We start from the raw sequence: 24,439 nt of genomic DNA, 5'->3' as shown, positions 1-24,439 counted from the left end.
ATACATGAAGAGTTTGGGCTGGAGGATATCTCAGGTCTACTTTCTGGCTTAAAAGTGCTTCTGAGGTGGAATTTTTTAAAAAGCTAGCTTTTGTCAGGTCTAACAAGGCAGCTCAACTACCCCACCCCTTGTGGATGCTCTTATGACCTGATAGAGCAAATACAAGAAATTACAAACCAGCCATCTCTGAAATCTCTTGCAGGGATTGCTAACTGGGATCCTAGATGCTGCTAATGTGCTTAGAAATGACTGCTGGATTTGAGGGGGCAATGCTGCCTTTGCTGTCTCCTATTTTCCTATGCAATGTTAAGGTCCAACACAGTAATTATGTAAACTTCTGGGCCATGACATTTACCTGGGGGTTCTGTATATGACAAGGTGATCCTGAGCAGATTCTTTAGAGGTATGTGATTTAGGCAGAATGGAACAGACAGGAAAAATGTACTGTTGTCTTCATTACAGAGTTGTTTTGAATGATGGATCAGGATAATCGTGGCTCAGGAGGAAAATATGGCTCTCAAATTTGGTTACTAGATTAAAACATACATTTAGAAAATAATAAATTAATAGAGGAGGTCTCTTTATACCTATGGGTTGTCTTTTGATCTGTTAACTGAATTACTATAATAATATATATGTACAGAAAGCTATAATTCCCTGGTTACCTTCTATTTGGACTACAGGCAACCTTTTAGGATAGTAAGATTTGATTTTGGGGAGTTGTTTGGTGGCTTTTGGTATGGGTTCCACTTTCATGTAAGTTAAGGTACTCTTGCTATGTTGTCCCCTTAGATCGTCTTTCTAACATTAGGAGATCAGAGGAAAATAGCAGACTTGACCTGTGAACGGTGGGGACTGGGTCACACTGCACCTGAGTTTATGTTGCTTTGGGTTTAGGAAGTTTTGGTCCCAGAGCACTCACATCCTGCATTGCTGGGTGGCGTCTCTGAGTGGTAGGGATGGATTACAGCACAGGTGATGGTTTTTAGCGGTTTTAATATTAACTGTCATCCTAATACATATGAACTTCCTAACGTACATTTCTGTCCCCAGCTGGCTTCCTCGAACTCTAGTCCTGTGCTAACAACTTCTGGATCTTTCCTCCAGGATGAACAAATTTCCTCTTAACTTACCTCATTTTGTCAATGGTACCTCCACTCACACCCTTACCCAGTGTGTGAACTCCGGGTCAGTTTCCTTTCCTGTTCACCATCAGTCTGTAAAACTGAGCACCAATGCCTTGTTTGACCCTTTCATACCAGCTGCCACCTCCGCAGCTCAGGCCTGATGAACTCACATCAGTGCTCTTGCATCAGCCTCCTGATTGGTCTCTGCCTCAGCTCTTCCCTTGCTCCAAGCCAAGGGCATCCAAGATTGCTTGCTGCACTCCTCAAGGTTGTGCTAACCTTCCCAAAGCAGCATATACCACAACATTCTCAACTCAGACATCTTCAGCATCTCCCATGGTCTTTCTGGTAAGATCCATGTGCCTTTTCTTGGCATTTAAGGCTCCCCATGACTGGTACCGGTCATCTTCATCTGTTTCCATTCTACATAAATGGAATGCTCTGCCAGTTCCCAATAAACCTTCACACTAAGGTCATTTCAATGATCTTAGCCTGTCTAAATTTGCCCCAGACCTTATGGCTCAGCTAAATGCGAAGCCTCTGCAAAAGCCTCCAGAATCATCCTGTCTGGAAACAAGGCCTGTTTCACGTGACTGTCAATGACCCTTTATAGGGTTCATGTACCACAGATGGCTTCAGGGAGTAGCTGATTGTGTACCTGCCTTAGGATTTCTCCTAGGATGAAACAGCTCTGTCTTTTACATCTTCCCATTTCCTAAGAATCAAGTACATTAGGTACTCAATTAATAAATGAATGAATGACGCTGTCACAGCAGAAGTCAGAATACCAAAGGACAATTCTCTGACACATCAAAATTTCTTCTCAGAAAGTACTCATTGATGGTTTTTGATAACTTTTCCCTCTCAAAAATGAATATCTTAGGTCTTGGTGCTCAGATGGGACTTTTTGCTACTGAACTATCTGACCTTTGAGTTACTTTCTGACAGTTACATGTAGCACAATAACTTTTTTAAGAGGACAAGAACAAGTGTCCTCTATATTATAGTGTCTGCCTGTGTAGGAACACAAATAAAGGTTAAAGGTGGGGCTTGGATTAGTGCTGACCAAAAGCAACTTCTTTAGTAAATTATTTATTTATTTGAGATGGGTCTCACTTTGTTGCTCAGGTTGGAGTGCAGTAGTGCGATCACCACTCACTGCAGCCTTGACCTCCTAGGCTCAAGTGATCCTCCCACTTCAGCCTCCCAAGGAGCTGGGACTACAGACACATGCCACCACAGCCAGGTACCACCACACCCAGCTAATTTTTGTAATTTTTGTAGAAGTGGGATCTCACCATGTTGCCTTGACTGGTTTCCATCTCCTGGGTTCAAGTGATCCACCTGCATCAGCCTCCTAAAATGCTAGGATTACAGGTGTGATAAATTAGTAAATTTATTAATCAGGATTCTATTTCTATTTCTGTTGTTACCTATAATCATTTGTCCTTGTTTGAACTAAAACCTCTTTAGATTTTGTTTTAAAACCGTACCTTCTGTCAAGAACAGTTAATGTGTTTGGTGTAACTGATAGTTGTCACATACACAATCTTGGCCAAGGCTGGTTGCTTGGTCTGCTTCTCTTGATGGAAGTCATTGCTTCTGTCATGGTGGCCTCCTCTACACTACTCTCTTTCTTTCTGGTTCTGGTAACTTCACTGTCCCCTGGTCTCTTTAGACCTAACGGTGGTCATAATTCTGCTGCTGCAAGTCACAGGCTCTGGGACTACCCCTTGTGGTTCTGCTGTCACCACACCTTTGCCAACAGTCCTTTCATAAATAATCCTCCTACTCTTGCCCACTTTTGTGTGTGCCATCTGTTTTCATTTGGGAACTGGAATGAGACAACATATAGTTGGCCCTCCATATCCATGAGTTATGCATCTGTGGATTCAATCAACCATGGATCAAAAACAGTATTTGTGTGGGATGCAGAAGCTATGGATACAGAAGACCAACAATTGCACGACTTGAGCTTCCATGGATTTTGGTATCTGCAGGAGTCCTGGAGCCAATCCCCCATGGATCCAGAGGACAACTATATATGCATGTTTATCAAGCTTATTCAAAGTACCCCCCACCTTTTTTTGTGAAGAGATTTTCCTTAAACCTTCATTTCTTATGAAAATGAGAAGAGTTCCAAGATAACAGTCAACAGAAAACTAGAGGAAATGACCACAGAATTATTTTAAACCATAACCTGCATTATTATTACCCTTTTTTCATTTTAACATGAATTTCTGGGAGAAAAAGTGGGTCTCTTCAAAGCATGGTAGGTCATGAATAGCTTTGTTTTTATCTTCACTGAAGCTCAGAGAGGATGGCTAAAGGTGCTACAGTCTGGTGAATGTTTTGTACTTCTCTTTCTCTTATCAGAAGGAAGCCAGGCCACCAGCTAAGGTTATCAGAGCCATAGACTGTTGAGTCCCCCTTTCTTCTCAGGGAGCACAGTTTGTCTCACAGGTCCCTGAGCAACCACCGGCTTGTCTTGTGGGGGAACCTACCCCTTACAGAGCCTGAAAAGGAGCCAGTGGACAGATGGTCACGTGTTGAAGGGCATCCTGGGCCTGAACAGGAAATGTACTCAGAGGAAAGTTACAGTAACTTAACCAGCTCTGTGGTCAGGAGGGAGGTGCTCTTCTATGCCAGGGAAATCAGCGTCACCTTCACAGTATGCTCACAAATATCATAGGGCAAGACGGCTGAAAGTAGAAGCTTTCATTGTTTTTGGTTTCTACCTAACATGTGAAATTCTGTTTAGTCCAAATTTTTAAAAGGAAACCAGATAATTAGAATCTTACAACCTGATTTTTCAACTGCAAAAGAAAGTCAGACTATGATGTGCATAAATGGAACCTGATAAAGTTCTTAGATTCTGGAGGAAAATCACATTGCTAATTAATCATGTATTCCAGCTCTCTAACTGCTTCTTTAGCTTCCCAGTACATGTTCCACTCTTGAGTGCTGCTGACTTTACTGTCTGGTTCACCAGTGTCTATGTGCCATTTTAGTTGTCTATGGTGCTGCGAGAAAGAAAAGGAAAAAAATGACAAACAAATATAATTCACAAAAGCCCCAAAGTTAAGGATTTTCCTAGTGAAGTTCAGACTGAAATGTGACTTAATGTGTTGACTCATGTCTATGTTCAATCCCTTTTGTACACTTGGGTAAGCTAGAATGGAAGATCTCAATGGTATAATTATTACTTGTGCATCAGAAATAATTTATAAGATCATTTGATGTGATCATACTGTCTGTAGGCCTTATTTGGGATCCATCTATGACCTTCAGGAAAGCTTCAAAACTGTAAGCAAAATGTTTTGTATATGTGCATTAGAGGCAAAAAATTTGGAAACAAATTTTTTCTAGATAGGAGCATGAAATAAATTCAGTCTTGCTGAATGAACAAAGTTGTTTTTCTGTCCATTCATGATTTAAAACATTACTTCTAGATGTCTAAATAAATAAATTATATCTTAGCTCTCCCCTTATTTGTGTGACCTTGTTTGAAAAGTCATTTACTTCTTCTTCTTCTTTTTTTGCCCCAATGGCCTCTTTTTTAAAATAAGGGATTGATGTAGATCATCTCCAAGTTTCCTTCCAGTTGAGTGGTTTTTTTTTTTTTGCAGGATAAGACTCTAATAAAATGATGGGGAAAATGAAATTTATTTTGTTCTGATCCTCTTCCCATTCCATTCACTTCCCTACTTAATGGTAATCTCCTCCCTAACCCTCACTCCAGACATCTAGTACCATCCTCCCGATCAAAGTCCAACTTTGAGAGGATCTAGAACCAATCACTGAAATTGTGTTGAAATTGTGATGCAACATGGCAGAGGGAAATGAACAGTAGATTAGAAGTCATGAGGTATGAGCTTAAATTTCAAGGATCACTTATGTTTCCTGTAACCTTGGACAACTCATCTACCTCTTTGACCTCAGTTTCCCCATCTGTAAGATGGGCATAAAGATGACTGTCCTGCCTATTTACTTCACAGTTGAATATAGAGTTCAGATGAGATAAAATAAGAAAGAGCATTTTATAGCCCTATGAATGTAAGCTATCGATACTAAATTAAGCCAATGTGTTTCCCATATTGCATTTTAGGCTTAATTTTCTTTGGAAATCTAAACATTAACTGAGCTGGTGGGAGGGTCCTTTTCAGGTCAGGGTTCTTTGATGCTGGGAGCCACACCTTAGAGGTGGTTACCACCCCACCTGTGCAGAGGGTTGACCTCATTACTAAATATGGTAATTGACCTGTTTATAATAGGTGTAAACGGCAAGATTTTTTTTTTTTTTTTTTTTTGTAACCAAGCTTCCCCACCACCCACTGCCATTCTCATGGAAGTTCAAGCAACTTCAATTTTCCTGAAGTCGACTATATCACAAGATTCACAGATTATCTGTGGGAAATCTTTTAGCTTTCAGTACCTTGCTCACAAGCAGCAGATAAGTACCTTCTCACCTCCGATCTCACTCTTAATGTTGCCTGTTGTTAAGCAGGAGCTGTGAGGGAAAGAGGTTTGAGGTTAGTGCTTCCTGTCTCCACACCTTTAGCTGGTTTAGTTAGCTGCTAGGAAAGGCTTTGAAAAGCAAAGCACTAAATTCATCATCAAAACAACTTGTCAATTCAGTTAGAGAAATGTCAGTCAGGCCAATCTTTTGATAACGTAAGCAAAGAAAATGGATGGGTTGACAATATTTCTTTTAACCTAGTAGGTTTGACCTAGGTAGACCTTACCTGAACACCCACAAGAAGGAAAATCAAATATTCATAGGGAAAGGGCTGGGTCTGCTAATACCCAAGTAGCCTAAGAAGAATGTCTTCTACTCCTAGCGTGAACTGGAAAGCAAAAAGAAATCAAACAGAAGTTAGGACAAGGGAGCTAAATATTTGGGTTTCTTCTGAGTTTAGATATGTCCTTACATTTGTAGTATGTTCTTACATTATTTGAAGTATTGTGGATTTTCAGAAACTCAGAGGACCAAAATACATATCAAAGCCAAATGTCACCTGATATTCTGATTATCAGCTACTTTGATTTCTCCATGTTTTTACTTCACTGTCACAGAGCAAGGGGTGTGCATTTTTACACATGCCCCATTTTAAAAGAAAATAAGAGAAATCAGAATTACTGTGTTTACCCAAAGTCACAATGATCACACATATTCAATATCACTTAGAGTCACTGGTTATCTTTTTCTAGCACCAAAAGTAAATTTCTTTCATTTTAGTGTCTTGCAAAGCAGATAGATTCTGAGGTCTTATGAGATAGTTTCCCATTTAGGCTTCCCTGAATTATTGACATGAACCAAGGTGGAACCAAATGTTATGAAGATATAAATATTGAGAAACAAGAGATTTTATCAGCCAACCTTGAACTCAGCTTGAACTCTAAACTAGGAGGCTGTTCGCCACATATTAACACATAGTAAGCAAACTATTTCAAGTATAGTATCTGTGCTTGAGAGCTAACTAATTTAAAAATGATCTATGTTGACAAAGAAGAGAGAGGAAAATAAACATGAACAATAAATTGGATGGCTTTTCATCAAATGGCCTTATTGAAAACAAATAGTTTTCAAGCTCTTTTCCAGCAAAATCTTAGCACTTTTCTGCATAAAAGCCTTCAATAGACCTTCATCACCTTCAGAAGAGAGCCCAGGCTCTCTAATGGAGTGAACTATGCTTACTTTGACAATCTTCCCTTTCATAACTCATGGCCCAGCAAAAAGAAGGTAGCTGTAATTCCCCAAGTCTGCCACACTCTTTCTTACCCTCCTCATCTCCCTTGCCCAGACTGCTCTTTTTCTGTCTTTGTCTTATCCTCCCCACAGTCCCCTAACTCACCCCCAGCCCAAACACACACTCTCCCACCTCACCCCAGTCCCCAACACAAAGACAATCTTAGCCAGGCTAACTTTTACTTAGTAAAAGTTGGTCAAATCCATGTATGCATAATCCTTCAGGACTCAGGTCAGCAGTCATCTCCGTAGATCCTTAGCTGGTTTCCCAGTTCCCCCCAGAAGCTTTGTGCAGATCACTGTGTCACTATGTTTAAAGTAGGGTCTATTTGTATCTTTCTTCCCCATCAGATCATGAGCTGCCCAAGGACAGGAATTGAGAACCATTCATTTTTGGGAAATCAATTCTTCTCTCCCATGTGCATCTTAGGAACACGTCACACCCTGAGTTAGACAGGACATATTCAGCAAACCACTGGACTCTAGATGCCATAGCTTTTGTTCTTTCCTCCCTCTCCCTTCCCTCTCTCCACCTCACTGTGGGTGCTGGGAGAGAGTCAAACTGGGGAGCCATCTGAGGTTTCTCTAGCCCACCTGCACTCCCTTTTTTATCCCCACGAAGAAGTCCTATTGTCATTCTCATGTTTTTCTTTAAATCAGCTCACAAAGGCAGATCAGCAAGAATTTGAATGTGCATTAAAACAGAATCCAAATAATTAGCAATAGAAACACAATTCCCAGGGGGGTGAGCAAGCAGAATACAAATGCCTAACCTGCATTCTCTGAAAAGGAGGGGAGATGCAGGCATTGCTTGCTGGAGTTGGTTGCTCTTCCAATCAGAACTGACCTAATATCTCCTTCAAAGTGAAAAAAAGGAAACAAACAAAATAAATCAAAAACAACAAAAAAAATTGGATGTTTGTATGAAGACAGGTTGAACCTTTTGATTCTTTGCATGTTTACTTTTCAGTGCTTTTGCAAAATATTTGTGGAACAAATAATAAGTGAAGTTAAAGTTGTTGACACAGGTTTTGAACAAGGATTTAATGAGATGGTAGTCAAACCTAGCTGCTGGTAACAACAGTACAGCCGGATCACCATCTTTCACTCAACAATTATTTAATGAGAGGCTATTAGTCATACTGTGTTATGTAAAGAAGCATAACATGTGGTCCTTTCTGTCAAGAGACTTGGAAACCAGGGGCCTAGGGGAATTGTACATGAATCCAAAGCTAAGCAAATTGAAGCATGTGAAACGAGTTGTTCAAAAGGTAGAACTCGACCAAATGTCAAGTGAGCGATACAGATAGTAATCATTTTGATACCTGAGAAGGGAGTGGTGCTCTGTTCCAAGGAGTTAGTAGACAAAGCACGGAGGTAGGAATGCTCACAGTGTGTTCCTGGGATGTTGGCTTAAATGGTCTGTCTAATTAGGAGGGTTTCGGTTTGAGGAAATGAGGTTGGAAAAGCCTGTGGAGGCCTATCTGAGGATAAGAAATTAGGTTTCCTCTGTTAGGCCACTGGTTCTCAAACTTGACTGCCATCTAGAATTACTAGAGAAATTACAAAATTACAAAAAAATATGAATGGATGTCTGGGTCCTATACCTAAAGATTCTGATTTCATTGGCCTTGGAAAACCAAAGGCTTTTAGATTTTTCCAGGTGATTCTAAATATGTTGTCAGGTGAATTCCACTAGGCCATAGTGGCTTTCAACCCAATTGAATATTAGAATTAAGTGGGGGAACTTTTAAGACAATATGAAAGACAGTCCACAGAATGAGAGAAAACATTTGCAAATCACATATCTGATAAGAAACTTGTATCAAGGCTGAGGCAGGCAGATCACCTGAGGTCAGGAGTTTTAGACCATCCTGGCCCACATGGAAAAACCCCATCTCTACTAAAATATAAAAGTAGCTGGGGTGGTGGTGGTCACCTCCAATTCCAGCTACTCGGGAGGCTGAGGCAGGAGAATTGCTTGATCCCAGGCGGCAGAGGTTGCAGTGAGCCAAGATTGTGCCACTGCACTCCAGCCTGGATGACAGATTGAGACTGTCAAGAAAATATATATATATATATATAAAATGTATAAAGAACTCTAATAATTCAATAATAAAAAGATAAATAACCTAACCAGTTAATAAATGGGCAGATGATCTGAATAGAGAGTTCTCTAAAAAGAATAGACCAATGGCTAATAAGCACATGAAAAGATGCTTAACATCATTACTTATTAGAGAAATAGCAAATCAAACCATGATGAGATATCACTTCATGCCCACCAGCATGGCTACAATAGAAAAGATAGACAATACCAAGTGTCAGCAAGGATGAGGATAAATTGGAGTCCTCATTCACTGCTGGTGAGAATGTACAATGGTGCAGTTGCTTTGGAAACAGTTTGACAATTCCTCAAAAAGTTAAACACAGAGTTACCATATGATTCAGCAATTTTACTGCGGCAAATACCTAAGAGAGTTGAAAACATATGTCCACATAAAAATCTGTATGCAAATGCTCATAGCAGCATTATTCATATAACCAAAGGGTGATGAATAGAAAAACAAAATGTAGTATATCCATACAATGGAATATTATTTGGTCATAAAGAGTGATGAAGTTCTGATGCACGCTACAACATGGATGAACCTTGAAAACATTATGCTAAGTGAAAGAAGTCAGACACAAAAAGCCACATATTGTATGATTCTACTTATAAAAACAGTCCCGAACAGGCAAATTCATAGGGCCAAAGTAGATTCATGGTTTCCAGGGATTTAAGGGAGGGAGGAAGCGGGGTGACGGTAAATGGGTATGGTCTTTCTTTATGGAGTAATGAAAATATTCTGGAATCAGATAGTGGTGATTCATTCATAACTTTGTGAGTATACTAAAAAGTATACTTTAAAATAGCAAACGTTATAGTACCTGAATTATATCTAAATAAAGTTATTATCTAAAATGAAGAAAAAAACTTAGTATCAATCCTTTCCCCCATCCTAGACCAATTAAATCAGAATTTCTGGAAGCGGGAGGACCTGGGCACAGATATTTTTTCATTTTAAAGTTCTTGATATAAAGCCAGCAACGATTTTTTAAAAAGAATTTTGTAGAGATGGGTTCTTTCTATGTTGCCCAGGTTAGTCTTGAACTCCTGGGTTCAAGCAGTCTTCCCGCTTTGGCCTCCCAAATTGCTAGGATCACAAAGGTGTGAGCCACCATGCCTGGCCAGCATTGTTGATTACATAGGAGACAAAAAGTTACTATTAATTTAGTTCTATGCCATTCCCTTCTTACCAAAACCAAAACAAAACACCTGTGTGTATGAATTCAAATTCAGTTAAATTGTAAATTTCGTTTAAAAATGAATCGGATTTGTTTGGTTCTTCAGTGTGCGTATACGGATGTTGCTTCAAATAAACTTAAAAGAAATGCAAGTAGGTAAATAATTATGAACACACCCCAAAACAAGAACAAAAAAATGCTTTTGTTTGCATTGAAATTTGAATCAAAGACACAAAGTGGTTTGTTGTTTTAGAAAAATTCTTGAGGGCCAGGCACAGTGGCTCACACCTGTAATCCCAGTACTTTGGGAGGCTGAGGCGGGTGGATCACCTGAGGTTGGGAGTTCGAGACCAACCTGACCAACATGGGGAAACCCCATCTCTACTAAAAATAGAAAATTAGCTGGGCATGGTGGTGCATGACTGTAATCCCAGCTACTCGGGAGGCTGAGGCAGGAGAATCACCTGAACCCAGGAGGTAGAGGTTGCAGTCAGTTGAGATCGCGCCATTGCACTCCAGCCTGGGCAACAAGAGTGAAACTCCATCTCCAGAAAAAAAAAAAAAGAAAAATTTTGGAAAGTCTCTTGGTTGCAAAGTTGATTCTCAATTTCTCAGTGCTTCAGTGGTCTCTTTCTTAGTTGGTCGTAGATAACTTGGGTTTTAGTTCTGGCTTTGTTTACCATTTGTTTGGTGACTTCAGACAAACCAGCTAATGTTTCTAGGCCTTATACAGTCATTAGAAAAGAAAAAAAAAAAGTAATATTGTCATGTGCCAACGATGAGGATACCATGGGAAATGAGATCAATGTGTTCTCTTCCCTTGTGGAGATGATAACCTAATTTCAGTTTCTTTGCTTTTAAAGATTGAACTAAATGGTCTCCAGATTCTTTGATCTTTTATTGGGATAGCAGTAAAGGTAGATAATGGACCAGAGAGGTAACTCCCCTCTGGAGTCTTTCACCTTTTATGATTTAACGGAATAAATCTATGAATTTCTTGAGGAGGCTATTCTCTAATTTGGTGTGGAAAACAAATTAAAGCAAACTCTTGGGTATGTTTTTTCTTATTTCTTCATCCCACTTCTGGAATGGGCAATAAACAAAGTAAAAATGTTTCAAAATATTTTAATTCCTTTACAAAAGCCTGTATCACAACTTAAAAACAAATCTATTTGTAGGTTGGGCTTGGTGGCTCATGCTTGTAATCCTCGCACTTTGGGAGGCCAAGGCAGGCAGATCACTTGAGGCCAGGAGTTCGAGACCAGCCTAGCCAACATGGTGAAACCCCATCTATACTAAAAAAATACAAAAATTAGCTGGGCGTGGTGGTGCATGCCTGTAATCCCAGCTACTTAGGAGGCTGAGGCAGGAGAATTGTTTGAACTCAGTGGGTGAAGGTTGCAGTGAGCTGAGATTGCACCACTGTACTTCAGCCTGAGCGACAGAGCAAGACCCTGTCTCAAAAACAAACAAACAAAGAAACAAATCTATTTGTGTGTCTGTCAGGCAATAAAGCCACCTCCAAATATATCACCCAATCAGGAAATTGGCCCAATGTATGATTAATATTAATTCTTAGGAGTATAGATTTAAAAATTTTGAGTGTATAGCTGTGGTGCTCAATGCCAACAGAAAGCCATGTACTGCCTCCATTGCTCCATTCAAAAGAGGATGCAAATAATATCAAAATGTTAACTTTTGAACTCTCAGTATAATTATCCCTCGAAGAGGTCCTACATCTTCTGCCAAGAGAAAACCTTTGCTGGAGATCTGTTCATTTAGTTAATTAATACATTTTCTTTCAGGAAGAAAATTATCCTTATATTCTTGTTCTAAGCAAATGATTTTTTTCCCCCCAGGAAACAAGATTTTGGTGAAGCAGTCGCCCATGCTTGTAGCGTACGACAATGCAGTCAACCTTAGCTGCAAGTATTCCTACAATCTCTTCTCAAGGGAGTTCCGGGCATCCCTTCATAAAGGACTGGATAGTGCTGTGGAAGTCTGTGTTGTGTATGGGAATTCCTCCCAGCAGCTTCAGGTTTCCTCAAAGACGGGATTCAACTGTGATGGGAAATTGGGCAATGAATCAGTGACATTCTACCTCCAGAATTTGTATGTTAACCAAACAGATATTTACTTCTGCAAAATTGAAGTCATGTATCCTCCTCCTTACCTAGACAATGAGAAGAGCAATGGAACCATTATCCATGTGAAAGGTAACATACAGTTTTACCAGTGTACCACCCTAAAATAATGGTTTTCAAATGCAGTCCTGAAAACTAAGTCATGGTCAGTGGTGAGGTTGAGTAAGGCCTAAGTGATTTGATACTAACAAAGACAAACAATGTTTTCAGAAAATTTTTTCCTTTTACTGTAGAGGAGATTCAAGGTTATATTTTGAATGTCTTTATTTTCCTTTGCTGACATTGAGTGAGAGTAAGTGATGAAGTTACCGCATGTGGGAATAGATCATTTTTCTCCATTCGAGTGGATCATGACAGAAAAGAGGTTACCATTAAAATGTAAGCCCAGGTGCCCTCAAGTAACAACTGGGTCTAATGGGTTAAGACTCAGGAAGACTTAGTTCTATTTCTAATTAATTCTTTTTTTGTGCTCCATAATCTTCCTCTGTAAAAGTACCTTTCCATTTTCTTTTTTTCTTTCTTTCTTTTCTTTTTCTTTCTTCATTTTTTTTTTTTTTTTTTTTTTGAGACGGACTCTCACTCTGTCACCCAGGCTGGAGTGCAGGGCGCGATCTTGGTTCACTGTAAGCTCCGCCTCCCGGGTTCACGCTATTCTCCTGTCTCAGCCTCCCAAGTAGCTGGGACTACAGGAGCCCGCCACCATGCCCGGCTAATTTTTTGTATTTTTAGTAGAGATGGGGTTTCACCATGTTAGCAAGGATGGTCTCCATCTCCTGACATCGTCAGCCGCCCGCCTCGGCCTCCCAAAGTGCTGGGATAAGAGGCGTGAGCCACCGCGCCCAGCCTGTACCTTTCCATTTTCTAAAATATACAAAGAATGCTGAACTAGAAACCAGGGGACATAAAATTTGCTATTAATCAACTCTGCGATCTTGGATAAGTCACCTAACTTTTCATAGTCAAAACTCAGTACAACTATTAAGCGGTATTTGTGAATTAGTGAAAATAAGTCTGCTGAGCTTTTGTTGGTGTTATGTTCTGCCTAAATGTTAGGGAAAAAAATCATGATTCCTCAACCCAGAAGAATACAGTTTATTGGTAGCAGCAAGTAAAATTTGATTTTTTGGTATACTTTGTGGATATATCATAGGTTTTCCTTTTTGTGGAATGATAATAAGAAATGTATATGTTCAGTTTTGTATTGAATCCTAGCATAATGCCAATAAATGGTTTTTCTTCTATGCTGGAACAGAACCATGCTGATGAAAAATAGGATACTAAATAAGGAAAGAATCGTTAACTTAATGTGGCAGATTAGATTTTGTGTTCTGGCAAAATAGAGACAATTAATGTGTGAATATTTTGTTTGCTGAGTCCCATTTAGATTTCTAGTATCTATAATGTCCAAACAGAATATTTCACTTGTATCAAGTCAAAGGTTTAAAAATTATGCTATGTTGCTTATAGTTAAGAGTGAAATATTTTTTCCTATATGAATGATATACTACTTTAGGATAGTATTTTATATATATGTATACATACACATACACATATCATTTATAGTAGAACTGAGAAGGACACCAATGCTCCTGTACTTAGTAATTTTCAGTCCTGTCTGTATATTATAAATCTGAGTAGATTTTACAAGAAATACCAATGCCTAGTTCCAGCCCTGAGATTCTGATGTAATTGATATGGGTTGAGGAAGGGGTGCTGAACATCATTATATTTTCAAATTTCCTCAGATAATGTGCAGCTAGGATTGAAAATCAATGGACTAGAGGATTTTTGGTATGCTTTCTAGTTCTAATTTTCTCTAATTTTGAATAGAATTCTATAGGTTCCTTCTCATCCCCTTTTGATTCCTAAAGATATAAAGCGACTTGTTCATCATCATATAATCTATTAGGCAGGGTTGGAGCTAGAAATTTATTCTCTTGATTAGCAGTCCAATGTTCTGACTGCCATATTAGGCTGATGATTTTCTTAAGGCTTGAAAACATGTATATTATTTAACTTATTCCAAGGATGCAGTTTAGGGTCTAGATTAACTATCTTCTGATGGGAGAAAGGGGTAAAGTAGGTTAAGGCCATTGGAAGTCACCATTTTGATTCACACAGTAGATTCCACAAAGTCAAGTGAATACAAGTCTACCAGTGTACCATCCTAACGTAATGGCTTTCAACTGTAGTCATGAAAACTGACCAGGTCATGGTCAGTGGTGGGGTTGGGTAAGTCTCAAACAGGAAATCTATTCACTCTAAGCTGGTAATATGTTTAATATTTTATTTCTTTCACATTTTTCTCTGATGTTCACAAGGAAGGAAATGTACTCAATTGCTATTCCTATATAATTTAATCCACTGTATTTTGTTTTTCAGGGAAACACCTTTGTCCAAGCCCCCTATTTCCTGGACCTTCTAAGCCCTTTTGGGCACTGGTGGTGGTTGGTGGAGTCCTGGCTTGCTATAGCTTGCTAGTAACAGTGGCCTTTAGTATTTTCTGGGTAAGAGAAGCAGCACTGCTTTTATGTAACTTTTCCACTGCACATGCAATCTGAACACATTCAAGAATTTTGCCTATGTGGTTTATTTTCTGTTTAATATATGATGATGATTTTCTTTTCCCCATGCTCGAGTAGGTTCTCTTTTAGCCCGTTCTACTCTATCTGAGATAAAAATCTGATATGAGTTAGATTTCCCAGAAGGCATTGAGTAGGTGGTGAGGCAAAATAAGAAGCTAAATGGGCAAATTAGGGTGAAGGGATTAGGAGCAGTTGCCTTTTTTCTCTCCATTTTGCAATATAATTACGACACATAAAACAGTTTTAATGCGTATATATGTATAAACACCTAGGCAACTTGGGAAGCTAGGCAACTGAAGCCAATGGACAATATTGGCTTGATCAAAAATCACGAGAAACTTGGCTACTGAAATTGTGTATTCAAACCTAGCAAAGAAACTAGATCTGTTTATCTGAGTCATATTTTTTTCTCCTCTGAAGCAGTTGAATTGTGTGAGGCCAAGTATGGTGCTGTCATTATGAAACTATAATGGGAGTTAGAATTTTCTGAGCTCTCACCACTGAAGTACCAACTTTTGCAAATGTTTACATAATAAATGTGGTGTATTTTTCTTTACCTTTCTCAACATTGAATTTTTGGCCTGGGTTTGAACACATTTTGATGAACGCGTTTACAGTTAAGAACGTACCCCTGAGTGACACTTGTTCTTACTCAGAAACTTCTTAGGTACACAGTTATGGTACAGAATGTATTTACTCCATGTTGTCTTTGAATTTTTTTCTAGAAGTTACATGCATGGATGAGTCATTTCTTCAATGAGAAATGTATTCTCTTCAAAGATAAAAGAGTATTTTTTTTTTTTGAGACGGAGTCTCGCTCTGTCGCCCAGGTTGGAGTGCAGTGGCCGGATCTCAACTCACTGCAAGCTCCGCCTCCCGGGTTTACGCCATTCTCCTGCCTCAGCTTCCGGAGTAACTGGGACTACAGGCGCCCGCCACATTGCCCGGCTAGGTTTTTTGTATTTTTTTTAGTAGAGACGGGGTTTCACCATGTTAGCCAGGATGGTCTCGATCTCCTGACCTCGTGATCTGCCTGTCTCGGCCTTCCAAAGTGCTGGGATTACAGGCTTGAGCCACCGCGCCCGGCTGATAAAAGACTATTTCTCTAGATAGTCTCCAAAAGACTATTTATCTTGATATTCTCCATTTGATATTAAGTACATTTGGTGCTTAATGAATGCTTATTGAATTGATGAATTGATAACCTCCAGAGAGGTCAAATTAAGGATTTAAATGAGTCTGCCTGAAGTATGATACTCATCTTTAAGGCATAATCCATATATTTACCTAATTCGTAGATGAGTCAGTAATTTCTGAAAGCCTTATCATGTGAAGTCATTCTGTTTACTATCAGCTTGATGACTGCAGGTACCGACCTGGATCCACAGTCATGCCTTCCTATTATCCAGTCTCAGATTCTTTTAGACTTTTCTTGGCCTATTGCCGAAGCTTACCTTTCAATTGTTCCCCATATGCTCCTTGCAGTTCAGAAGACCCTAGGGCTCAGATGGACATTTGTCAGGTTGCCTGTTGCTTACTCTGTACTTGCTGCAGGGTAGGAAAGAAAGTGGTCGCTTGTTCTTGGAAATTCTTTATACTAGGTATCATCTTAAGAATTTGCCTGGCTTGCCTTCTGCAAGTTGCCCAACCCTGAAGGTGGGGCTTTGGTATTGTAAAGTATTGCCTGAATTCTGCCTCTGATGTTAGTTGACTACTTTCATCTTTCCAGATCTTGGTGTCTTCATCCAACTTAACTTCTAGCTTTGATCCTCTGTGGTGTTTGCTGATGATTTTAGAGTTTTTAGAATTCTTAGCTCTTGTTTCTTCTTAATCTCTGGACATTGGCTTTTATGCCTACCGTATGGCTTTTCAATCCTCTCATTGGGAATTTCAACTTTCTAACTTAAAGGCCAGGTGCAGTGGCCCTTTGGGTACCCCTCCAGGAAAGGCATTCCCCTGTGATATGCTGACCTAGGTCAAAGTAATTTACTAGCTCTGCAGAAAGTAGTTTTGGGAACTACTTTAACCTTCAGTGGCAGAGGACACTGCTCATTATTGAAAACTTATTATAAATATGCATTAGAATGTCAGTTACTATAATGAGACATCAATTTGCTGAGTGACTTGAGTCACCCAAAGGGACAAAAACAGTTTCTCACTTTCAATGAATTTAAACTGTTCACTTTCGACTCAGACACATCACAGACATGCTGGGTTTTTCCTTGGCAGCACTACTAATTCCTAGTGAGATTCATCTTGCTTTGTTTTAAAAAAATTTATTTTTGTTTTACTTTGTCTTACAGACTCCCTGTGAATTGGGCAGGCCTGTCATTTGTGGCCTCTTGTAGTCAATTCGGTTACCCAATAAAAACTACCACTTATCTGCATCTCAAACCTGGGTCTTTGTATTCTCTTACCAAAAGAGTATAAATACAAGTTTATCTATATTTCGTAGAATAACATAGTATTTTTACTCTGGGCTCATCTTTTCCTGCTGTTGCTGTTTAAGCAACAAGTACCTTGCTGAGCTGGGCATCTAGGCCATTATGGATCCCTGGAGTTTAGCTATTTCCTGGGTGATTTTCTGAGATCCTATTTTTGGCTGGTCTGCAGTGTGCCTTGATGTAAGTTGCTGTTTTCCGGAACTTCCTGAGGGCCTATGATATGCTACTGTAGGCAGTTCTGGGTTGAGTGGGTTTCTAGGCTGAGCGGGTTTCTGGGAGCAGCTGCAGATTCTATCTCAGTTCTTGACCTGATGTTGACATTTGAGTAAATAAAGAGCTCCCTTCGGTCAAGCTGTCACAGGCCAGCACCTGTCACTGTCTTTCAATTCTCCATTCACACAGCTGTGCTGGTAAAGCTGTCTGTTTTCCTAGTCTAAAGAAATCTTTTAAGAAAACATGTTCCCCACTGCAGATCACAATGTGAGGAAGGTAGATAGTGTGTGTACAGGTAGTGTCTGCTTTGTATAATAATCCAGTAGATTCTTAAAGACCAGGTACTTAAGTAGATTACCTTGCGTATGCCCTGTGTGTTGCTGCTGTTCCCAGGAAACAAGGGGGTAAGGCTGGCATGGGGAGAAGGGCAAAGGAGGAATGGTTCAGAAATCACATACCATTAGCTGACATTCACTGTTGAAGGGGTGGAGATGACATAGACACATAGGGTAGGTACTTCCTGCACACATATGCACACATACTTGATAAACATGGGCGCTGTAGGTTCTTCATGGTGTTTGTTCCCAGCCATGCATTTGTCATTTTCATCCCACAGCTGTGTTTAGAGTTAGGGTGATAGTAAGTCAGTCCACCATCTGACAATCGCTTGAGGATAAGCATGGGAGTTGACTGCAACAGACCTTTCATTATCTTTGCGTGCAATGTGAAGAACCTGAGAATCAAGACACCTTTATTACTGTGGCCTCTCTACCAGCTGTGATTTGGTTTGGATGTCCAGAGGCAGAGGCTGACACTTGGAGGTTTGGCAAAGGGAGTCCGCGGGGTTGGAGTAAGTACTAAAAATGCTTCCCAGGTTATCAGCTGTTTTCTACACTCATCTGGGGACAGACATTTCCTTGGTCTCACCCCTGCCCTGCTGTGATCCTGTGCTCAAGACAGCTCTAGTCTTTCATTTACAGAAAAGATGTAGAACCAAAACAATTCTTCGTTGCAGAGGGCTACCTTGTGCATTGCAGGATGTTTAGCAGCATCTCTGACCTCTACCTAGTAGATGCCAGTAGCATCCCTCCCCGTTGTGATGATCTAAAATATTTTTAGACGTCACTAAATGTCCCCTGGGACAGGGATTAAGGGAGCTTGAGGTGTCAAGGATGAGGTTAGGAGGGCTGTCTTGGGCAACTGTGTATATGGTAGTGTCATTCACTCAGATGAGAAACACTGGTAAAAAAAAACCCAGCATTTTGGCGAAATCTTGAATTTATTTTAGACATGTTGAGTTTACAGTGGCTTTGAGGTTTAGTCCAGAGATATAAATTTGGATGAGTAGGTGAAGCTGTGAATGTGGATGAGATTGCCTAGGGAAAGAGGATACAGTAGAGAAGAAGGCCTAGGACCAAGCAGTGAAAAATTCTAACAGCTGGTTAGAGAAGGATGAGCTTGCAAAGGAGGCAGGGAAGGAGTGACAAGACAGGATAAAAACTGGGATGTCATAGATGCAAAGAAAAATAGTATCACAAAAAGAAAAGAGTTATCAATAGTATAGAATGCTGCTGAGAGTTGAAGAAGGTGAGAACTTAAAACATGTTAGCTATGTTTAGTAACCTGGAGGTCAGTGTTTTTTCAAGCCTTTCTTTAGCACTTACTCATGCCCCTTTGACAAGGAAGGTGTGAAGTGCTCAGGCAGGAGTGTATGGAAACAAAACCAGGGCTGAAATCATTCACTTATTTATTCATTTAGGTATCATGTCATTTATGTACAGCATTATCTACTTAAGTATCGGCCTGTATGCCAGGAACTAGGCACCTTTTTCATAATAGAGAATTCTGAATCCAGAAATCTGATGGCTTTCTGTTTTTAGATGTTTCCTGGGTCATTTGTAAGAAATGTAAAATTTTACTATCAAGTTGATCCAGAAATGATGCTCCTAACCCTTAGTCAAAAATTTTGCTAAGATTCATGGTGGGCAAAATGATTGCCCTTATTTCCCTACCTTCTGGTGGAAATTCATCCTGAGGGAACCAAAGCCTATGAAAGAGAGATGAATGACAGTATTGTCTTTATAGAAATACATACCCATAAAGAAATAGGAATGTACTAGTTGTCTAGAACTGTAAATTGCCGTTAGTTTGGACTCCATCTTTACAAATTTGTGATTATTCCAGACTCTGGAGGAGCTGAAGGTCCTCTTTGGTTAATTATGGAAAAACAGCTTGTTAAGCAAATGCTAATGTAAGAAGATCCAATGTGAGTAGGCTTAACCTAGTCAAAGGAGAAAGGGCCTTCAAGTGTATTTACATATCAATAGTGGATATGTTGATTAGTATGAGAGTAACAGGGATGCATTTCTCTAAAATACTTTGAGATTTTTTTGAGTTCAATGTGAAGAGTCAGTAGTTGGGTGTGATTAGTCATTACTGAAGTCCAGGGTGCTCAAAAAAGGTGAGTGTTTTAGTGTCTCTGTCATTTGACAGTTAATAATATCAATAGTTGTGTCCAAAGTCTTAGAACTCCTTCCATGACATTGTCCCTCCATACTGACACTTCTCTTATCTGCAGATGAGGAGTAAGAAGAGCAGGCTCCTGCACAGCGACTACATGAACATGACTCCCCGCCGCCCCGGGCCCACCCGCAGGCATTACCAGCCCTATGCCCCACCACGCGACTTCGCAGCCTATCGCTCCTGACACGGATGCCTATCCAGAAGCCAGCCGGCTGGCAGCCCCCATCTGCTCAATATCACTGCTCTGGATAGGAAATGACCGCCTCATCTCCAGCCGGCCACCTCAGGCCCCCGTTGGGCCACCAATGCCAATTTTTCTCGAGCGACTAGACCAAATATCAAGATCATTTTGAGACTCTGAAATGAAGTAAAAGACATTTCTTGTGGCAGGCCAAGTCTTACAGTGCCATGACCCACATTCCAACTTACCACGTATTTATTGACTTGACTGAGAAGTTAGGGTAGAAAACAAAAAGGGAGTGGATTCTGGGAGCCTGTTTCTTTTCTCACTCATCAGAACATCTCAGTCAAGCAAAGTGTGGTATCAACAGATATTTTAGTTGCAGAAGAAAGGCTAGGAAATCATTCCTTTTGGTTAAATGGGTGTTTAATCTTTTGGTTAGTGAGTTAAATGGGGTAAGTTAGAGTAGGGGGAGGGATAGGAAGACATATTTAAAAACCATTAAAACACTGTCTCCCACTCATGAAATGAGCCACTTAGTTCCTATTTAATGCTGTTTTCCTTTTAGTTTAGAAATATGTAGACATTGTCTTTTATGAATTCTGATCATATTTAGTCATTTTGACCAAATGAGGGATTTGGCCAAATGAGAGATTCCCTCAAAGCAGTATCAGGTAAACCAACTTGCTTTCCTCACTCCTTGTCATGAGACTTCAGTGTTAATGTTCACAATATACTTTCAAAAGAATAAAATAGTTCTCCTACACCAAGAAAGAATATGTCAGGAAATAAGGTCACTTTATGTCGAAATTATTTGACCACTATGGGACCTGGTGCAGTGGCTCATGTTTGTAATCCCAGCACTTTGGGAGGCCAAGGTGGGCAGATCACTTGAGGTCAGGACCAGCGTGGTCAAGATGGTGAAATCCTGTCTGTACTAAAAATACAAAATTCAGCTGGGCCTGGTGGCAGGCACCTATAGTCCCAGCTACCCAGGAGGCTGAGGCATGAGAATCACTTGAACCTGGGAGGTGAAGGTTGCAGTGAGCCAAGATTGTGCCACAGCTCTCCAGCCTGGGTGACAGAGTGAGACTCTGTCTCAAACAACAACAACAAAACCACAAAATTTTTTGAGTACTATGAAGGATTATTTGTTTAACAGTTCATTCCAATCAGACCAGGTAGGAGCTTTCCTGTTTCATATGTTTCAGGGTTGCACAGTTGGTCTCTTTATTGTCGGTGTGGAGATCCAAAGTAGGATGTGGAAAGAGTGTCCATAGGAGAAGTGAGAATACTGTGAAAAAGGGATGTTAGCATTCATTAGAGTATGAGGATGAATCCCAAGAAGCTTCTTCGGAAGGAAGATGAATAGAATGGAATGATGAAATTCTTGCCATGTGCTGAGGAGGTGGCCAGCATTAGGTGACAATCTTCCAGAAGGTGTCAGGCAGAAGGAGCCCTGGTGAGAGCTCCTTTACAGGGACTTTATGTGGTTTAGGGCTCAGAACTCCAAAACTCTGGGCTCAGCTGCTCCTGTACCTTGGAGGTCCATTCACATGGGAAAGTATTTTGGAATGTCTTTTAAGAGAACATCAAAGTTCTTAAGGGACTGGGTAAGGCCTGACTCTGAAATGACCATGGATATTTTTCTGCCTACAGTTTGAGTCAACTAAAATATGCCTGGGGACCTTGAAGAATGGTCCTTCAGCAGCCCTCACCATTTGTTCATGCTTCAGTTAATTCAGGTGTTGAAGGAGCTTAGGTTTTAGAGGCACATAGACTTGGTTCAAGTCTTGTTAGTAGTTGAATAGCCTCAGGCAAGTCACTGTCCACCTAAGATGATGGTTCTTCAACTATAAAATGGAGATAATGGTCACTATATTCCTATAGTATAATCTCCATGAGGGCATGTCCCAAGTCTGTCTTTGTCTCTGCCTATCCCTGACATTTAGTAGTATGCCTGACATATTTAACTATTGGTATTATTGCCATATAGATAAATTATGTATAAAAATTAAACTGGGCAATAGCCTAAGAAGGGGGAAAATTGTAACACAAATTTAAACCCACTACGTAGGGATGAGGTGCTATAATATGAGGACCTTTTAACTTCCATCATTTTCCTGTTTCTTGAAATAGTTTATCTTGTAATGAAATATAGGGCACCTCCCACTTTTATGTGTAGAAAGAGGTATTTTAATTTTTTTTCTAATGTGAGGAGGGGAGGAGTAGGAATCTTGAGATTCCAGATAGAAAATACTGTACTTTGGTTGATTTTTAAATGGGCTTCCATTCCATGAATTTAATCAGTCTCAAGAAGATCAAACTCAGCAGTACTTGGGTGCTGAAGAACTATTGGATTTGCCCTGCACCTATGCCACTGCCAGCTTCTTGGGCACACAGTTATCCAACTTATCAGATTGTATTTGAAATGACAGAGCTGAAGAGTTTTTTGAAATGGCAGTGGCAAATAAATAAATACTTTTTTTTTTTAAATGGAAAGACTTGATCTATGGTAATAAATGATTTTGTTTTCTGACTGGAAGAGTAGGCCTACTAAAGATGAATCACACTTGAGATGTTTCTTACTCACTCTGCACAGAAACAAGAAATGTTATATAGGGAAGTCCGTTTTCACTATTAGTATGAACCAAGAAATGGTTCAAAAACAGTGGTTGGAGCAATGCTTTTATAGTTTCAGATATGGTAGTTATGAAGAAAACAATGTCATTTGCTGCTATTATTGTAAAAGTCTTATAATTAATGGTACTCCTGTAATTTTTGATTGTAAGCTCACCTATTTGGGTTAAGCATGCCAATTTAAAGAGACCAAGTGTACATTATGTTCTATATATTCAGTGATAAAATTACTAAACTACTATATGTCTGCTTTAAATTTGTACTTTAATATTGTCTTTTAGTATTAAGAAAAATATGCTTTCAGAATAGATATGCTTCGCTTTGGCAATGAATCTGGAGAGAACTTGCTATTTAAAAGAGGTGTGGGGTAAATCCTTGTGTAAATCTCCAGTTTAGCCTTTTTTGAAAAAGCTAGAGTTTCAAATACTAATTTCACTTCAAGCGGGTTACATTTCTGGTTTGTTTGCTTGACTTCAGTCACAATTTCTTATTAGACCAATGGCTGACCTCTTTGAGCTGTCAGGTTAGGCTTCCCTGTGTGTTCTGTGTCATGTGAGTGCTCAGAAATTTGAGAGAGATCCAACTTCAGCCTTGACCGCATCAGTCCCTCAGGTTAACTAACTGAGCCACCAGTCCTCAGGGCTATTTTAATGAGGATATTGATGGTTAAATGGATGTCTCATCCCTTATCCCAGCCATTTGCACTGCCAGATGGGAACTATACCAGACCTGGACACTGATCCCAAAGTGCTAAAGTAAACTACATCCTGGAGATTAGAGATGGTGCCAATAATGGACCCAGAACCAGGATCTTGATTGCATAGACTTATTACTAATCCAGGTCAAAGACAGTGACATAGATTCTCTCAGACCTGGGGTGAGGGAGTCTGTGTTATCTGCAAGGCCATTTGAGGCTCAGGAAGTCTTTCCTATAGATACATGCATACTTTCTGACATATAGGAATGTGTCAGGAATACTCAACCAGCACAGGCACGTTCCTACCTCAGGGCCTTTACATGCCCTATTTACTCTGTCTGGAATGTCCTTCTGTAGATGACCTGGCTTGCCTCGTCACCCTTCAGGTCGTTGCTCAAGTGTCATCTTCTCCCCTAGTTAAACTCCCCCATACCCTGTCTGCTTTCCTTGCTTATTTTTCTCCATAGCATTTTACCATCTCTTACATTAGACATTTTTCTTATTTATTTATGGTTTATAAGCTTCATGAGGCAAATAACTTTGCTTTGTTTCTTGCTGTATCTCCAGTGCCCAGAGCAGTGCCTGGTATATAATAAATATTTATTGACTGAGTGAATAAGTTTTACATGGCCTTATGTAACGGTCAGTCTAAATGTTATAATCATACTTTGAGAGGGAGAAAGCCAGTTCTATTTTCTACTTTCCTGTTAAGAAGTCCAAAAATTCATTTTATTAAAAAAACAGGAGGTAAAATATATACACAGCCAAATCTGGTGAAAGAAAATCTGATGAGTATAAGTTCATTTATGTTTTAGAAATTTTTGTGCAGTGAGGAAAACCAATACTGT

The 24,439-nt window shown here is 39.8% G+C and overlaps 1 protein-coding gene across 2 annotated transcripts in view; it reads left to right on the top strand.

Annotated features, from left to right (window-relative positions):
• The window catches only part of CD28 (CD28 molecule), a 32,615-nt gene extending 8,408 nt beyond the window's left edge, over window positions 1-24,207 (top strand). For both annotated transcript variants that reach the window (XM_017884412.1, XM_017884413.1), the window contains exons 2-4: window positions 12,024-12,380; window positions 14,691-14,815; window positions 20,129-24,207. In XM_017884412.1, coding sequence (XP_017739901.1) covers window positions 12,024-12,380; window positions 14,691-14,815; window positions 20,129-20,257 — 611 coding nt within the window. In that variant the 3' untranslated portion in view covers window positions 20,258-24,207. The remainder of the gene's footprint in view (window positions 1-12,023; window positions 12,381-14,690; window positions 14,816-20,128) is intronic.
• Window positions 24,208-24,439: the final 232 nt, after the last annotated feature.

Source organism: Rhinopithecus bieti, unplaced genomic scaffold, assembly GCF_001698545.2.
Source record: "Rhinopithecus bieti isolate Rb0 unplaced genomic scaffold, ASM169854v2 scaffold_14229, whole genome shotgun sequence".
In the NCBI taxonomy this organism is placed as follows: Eukaryota; Metazoa; Chordata; class Mammalia; order Primates; family Cercopithecidae; genus Rhinopithecus; species Rhinopithecus bieti.
This window is presented reverse-complemented; position numbering and strand designations above follow the sequence as displayed.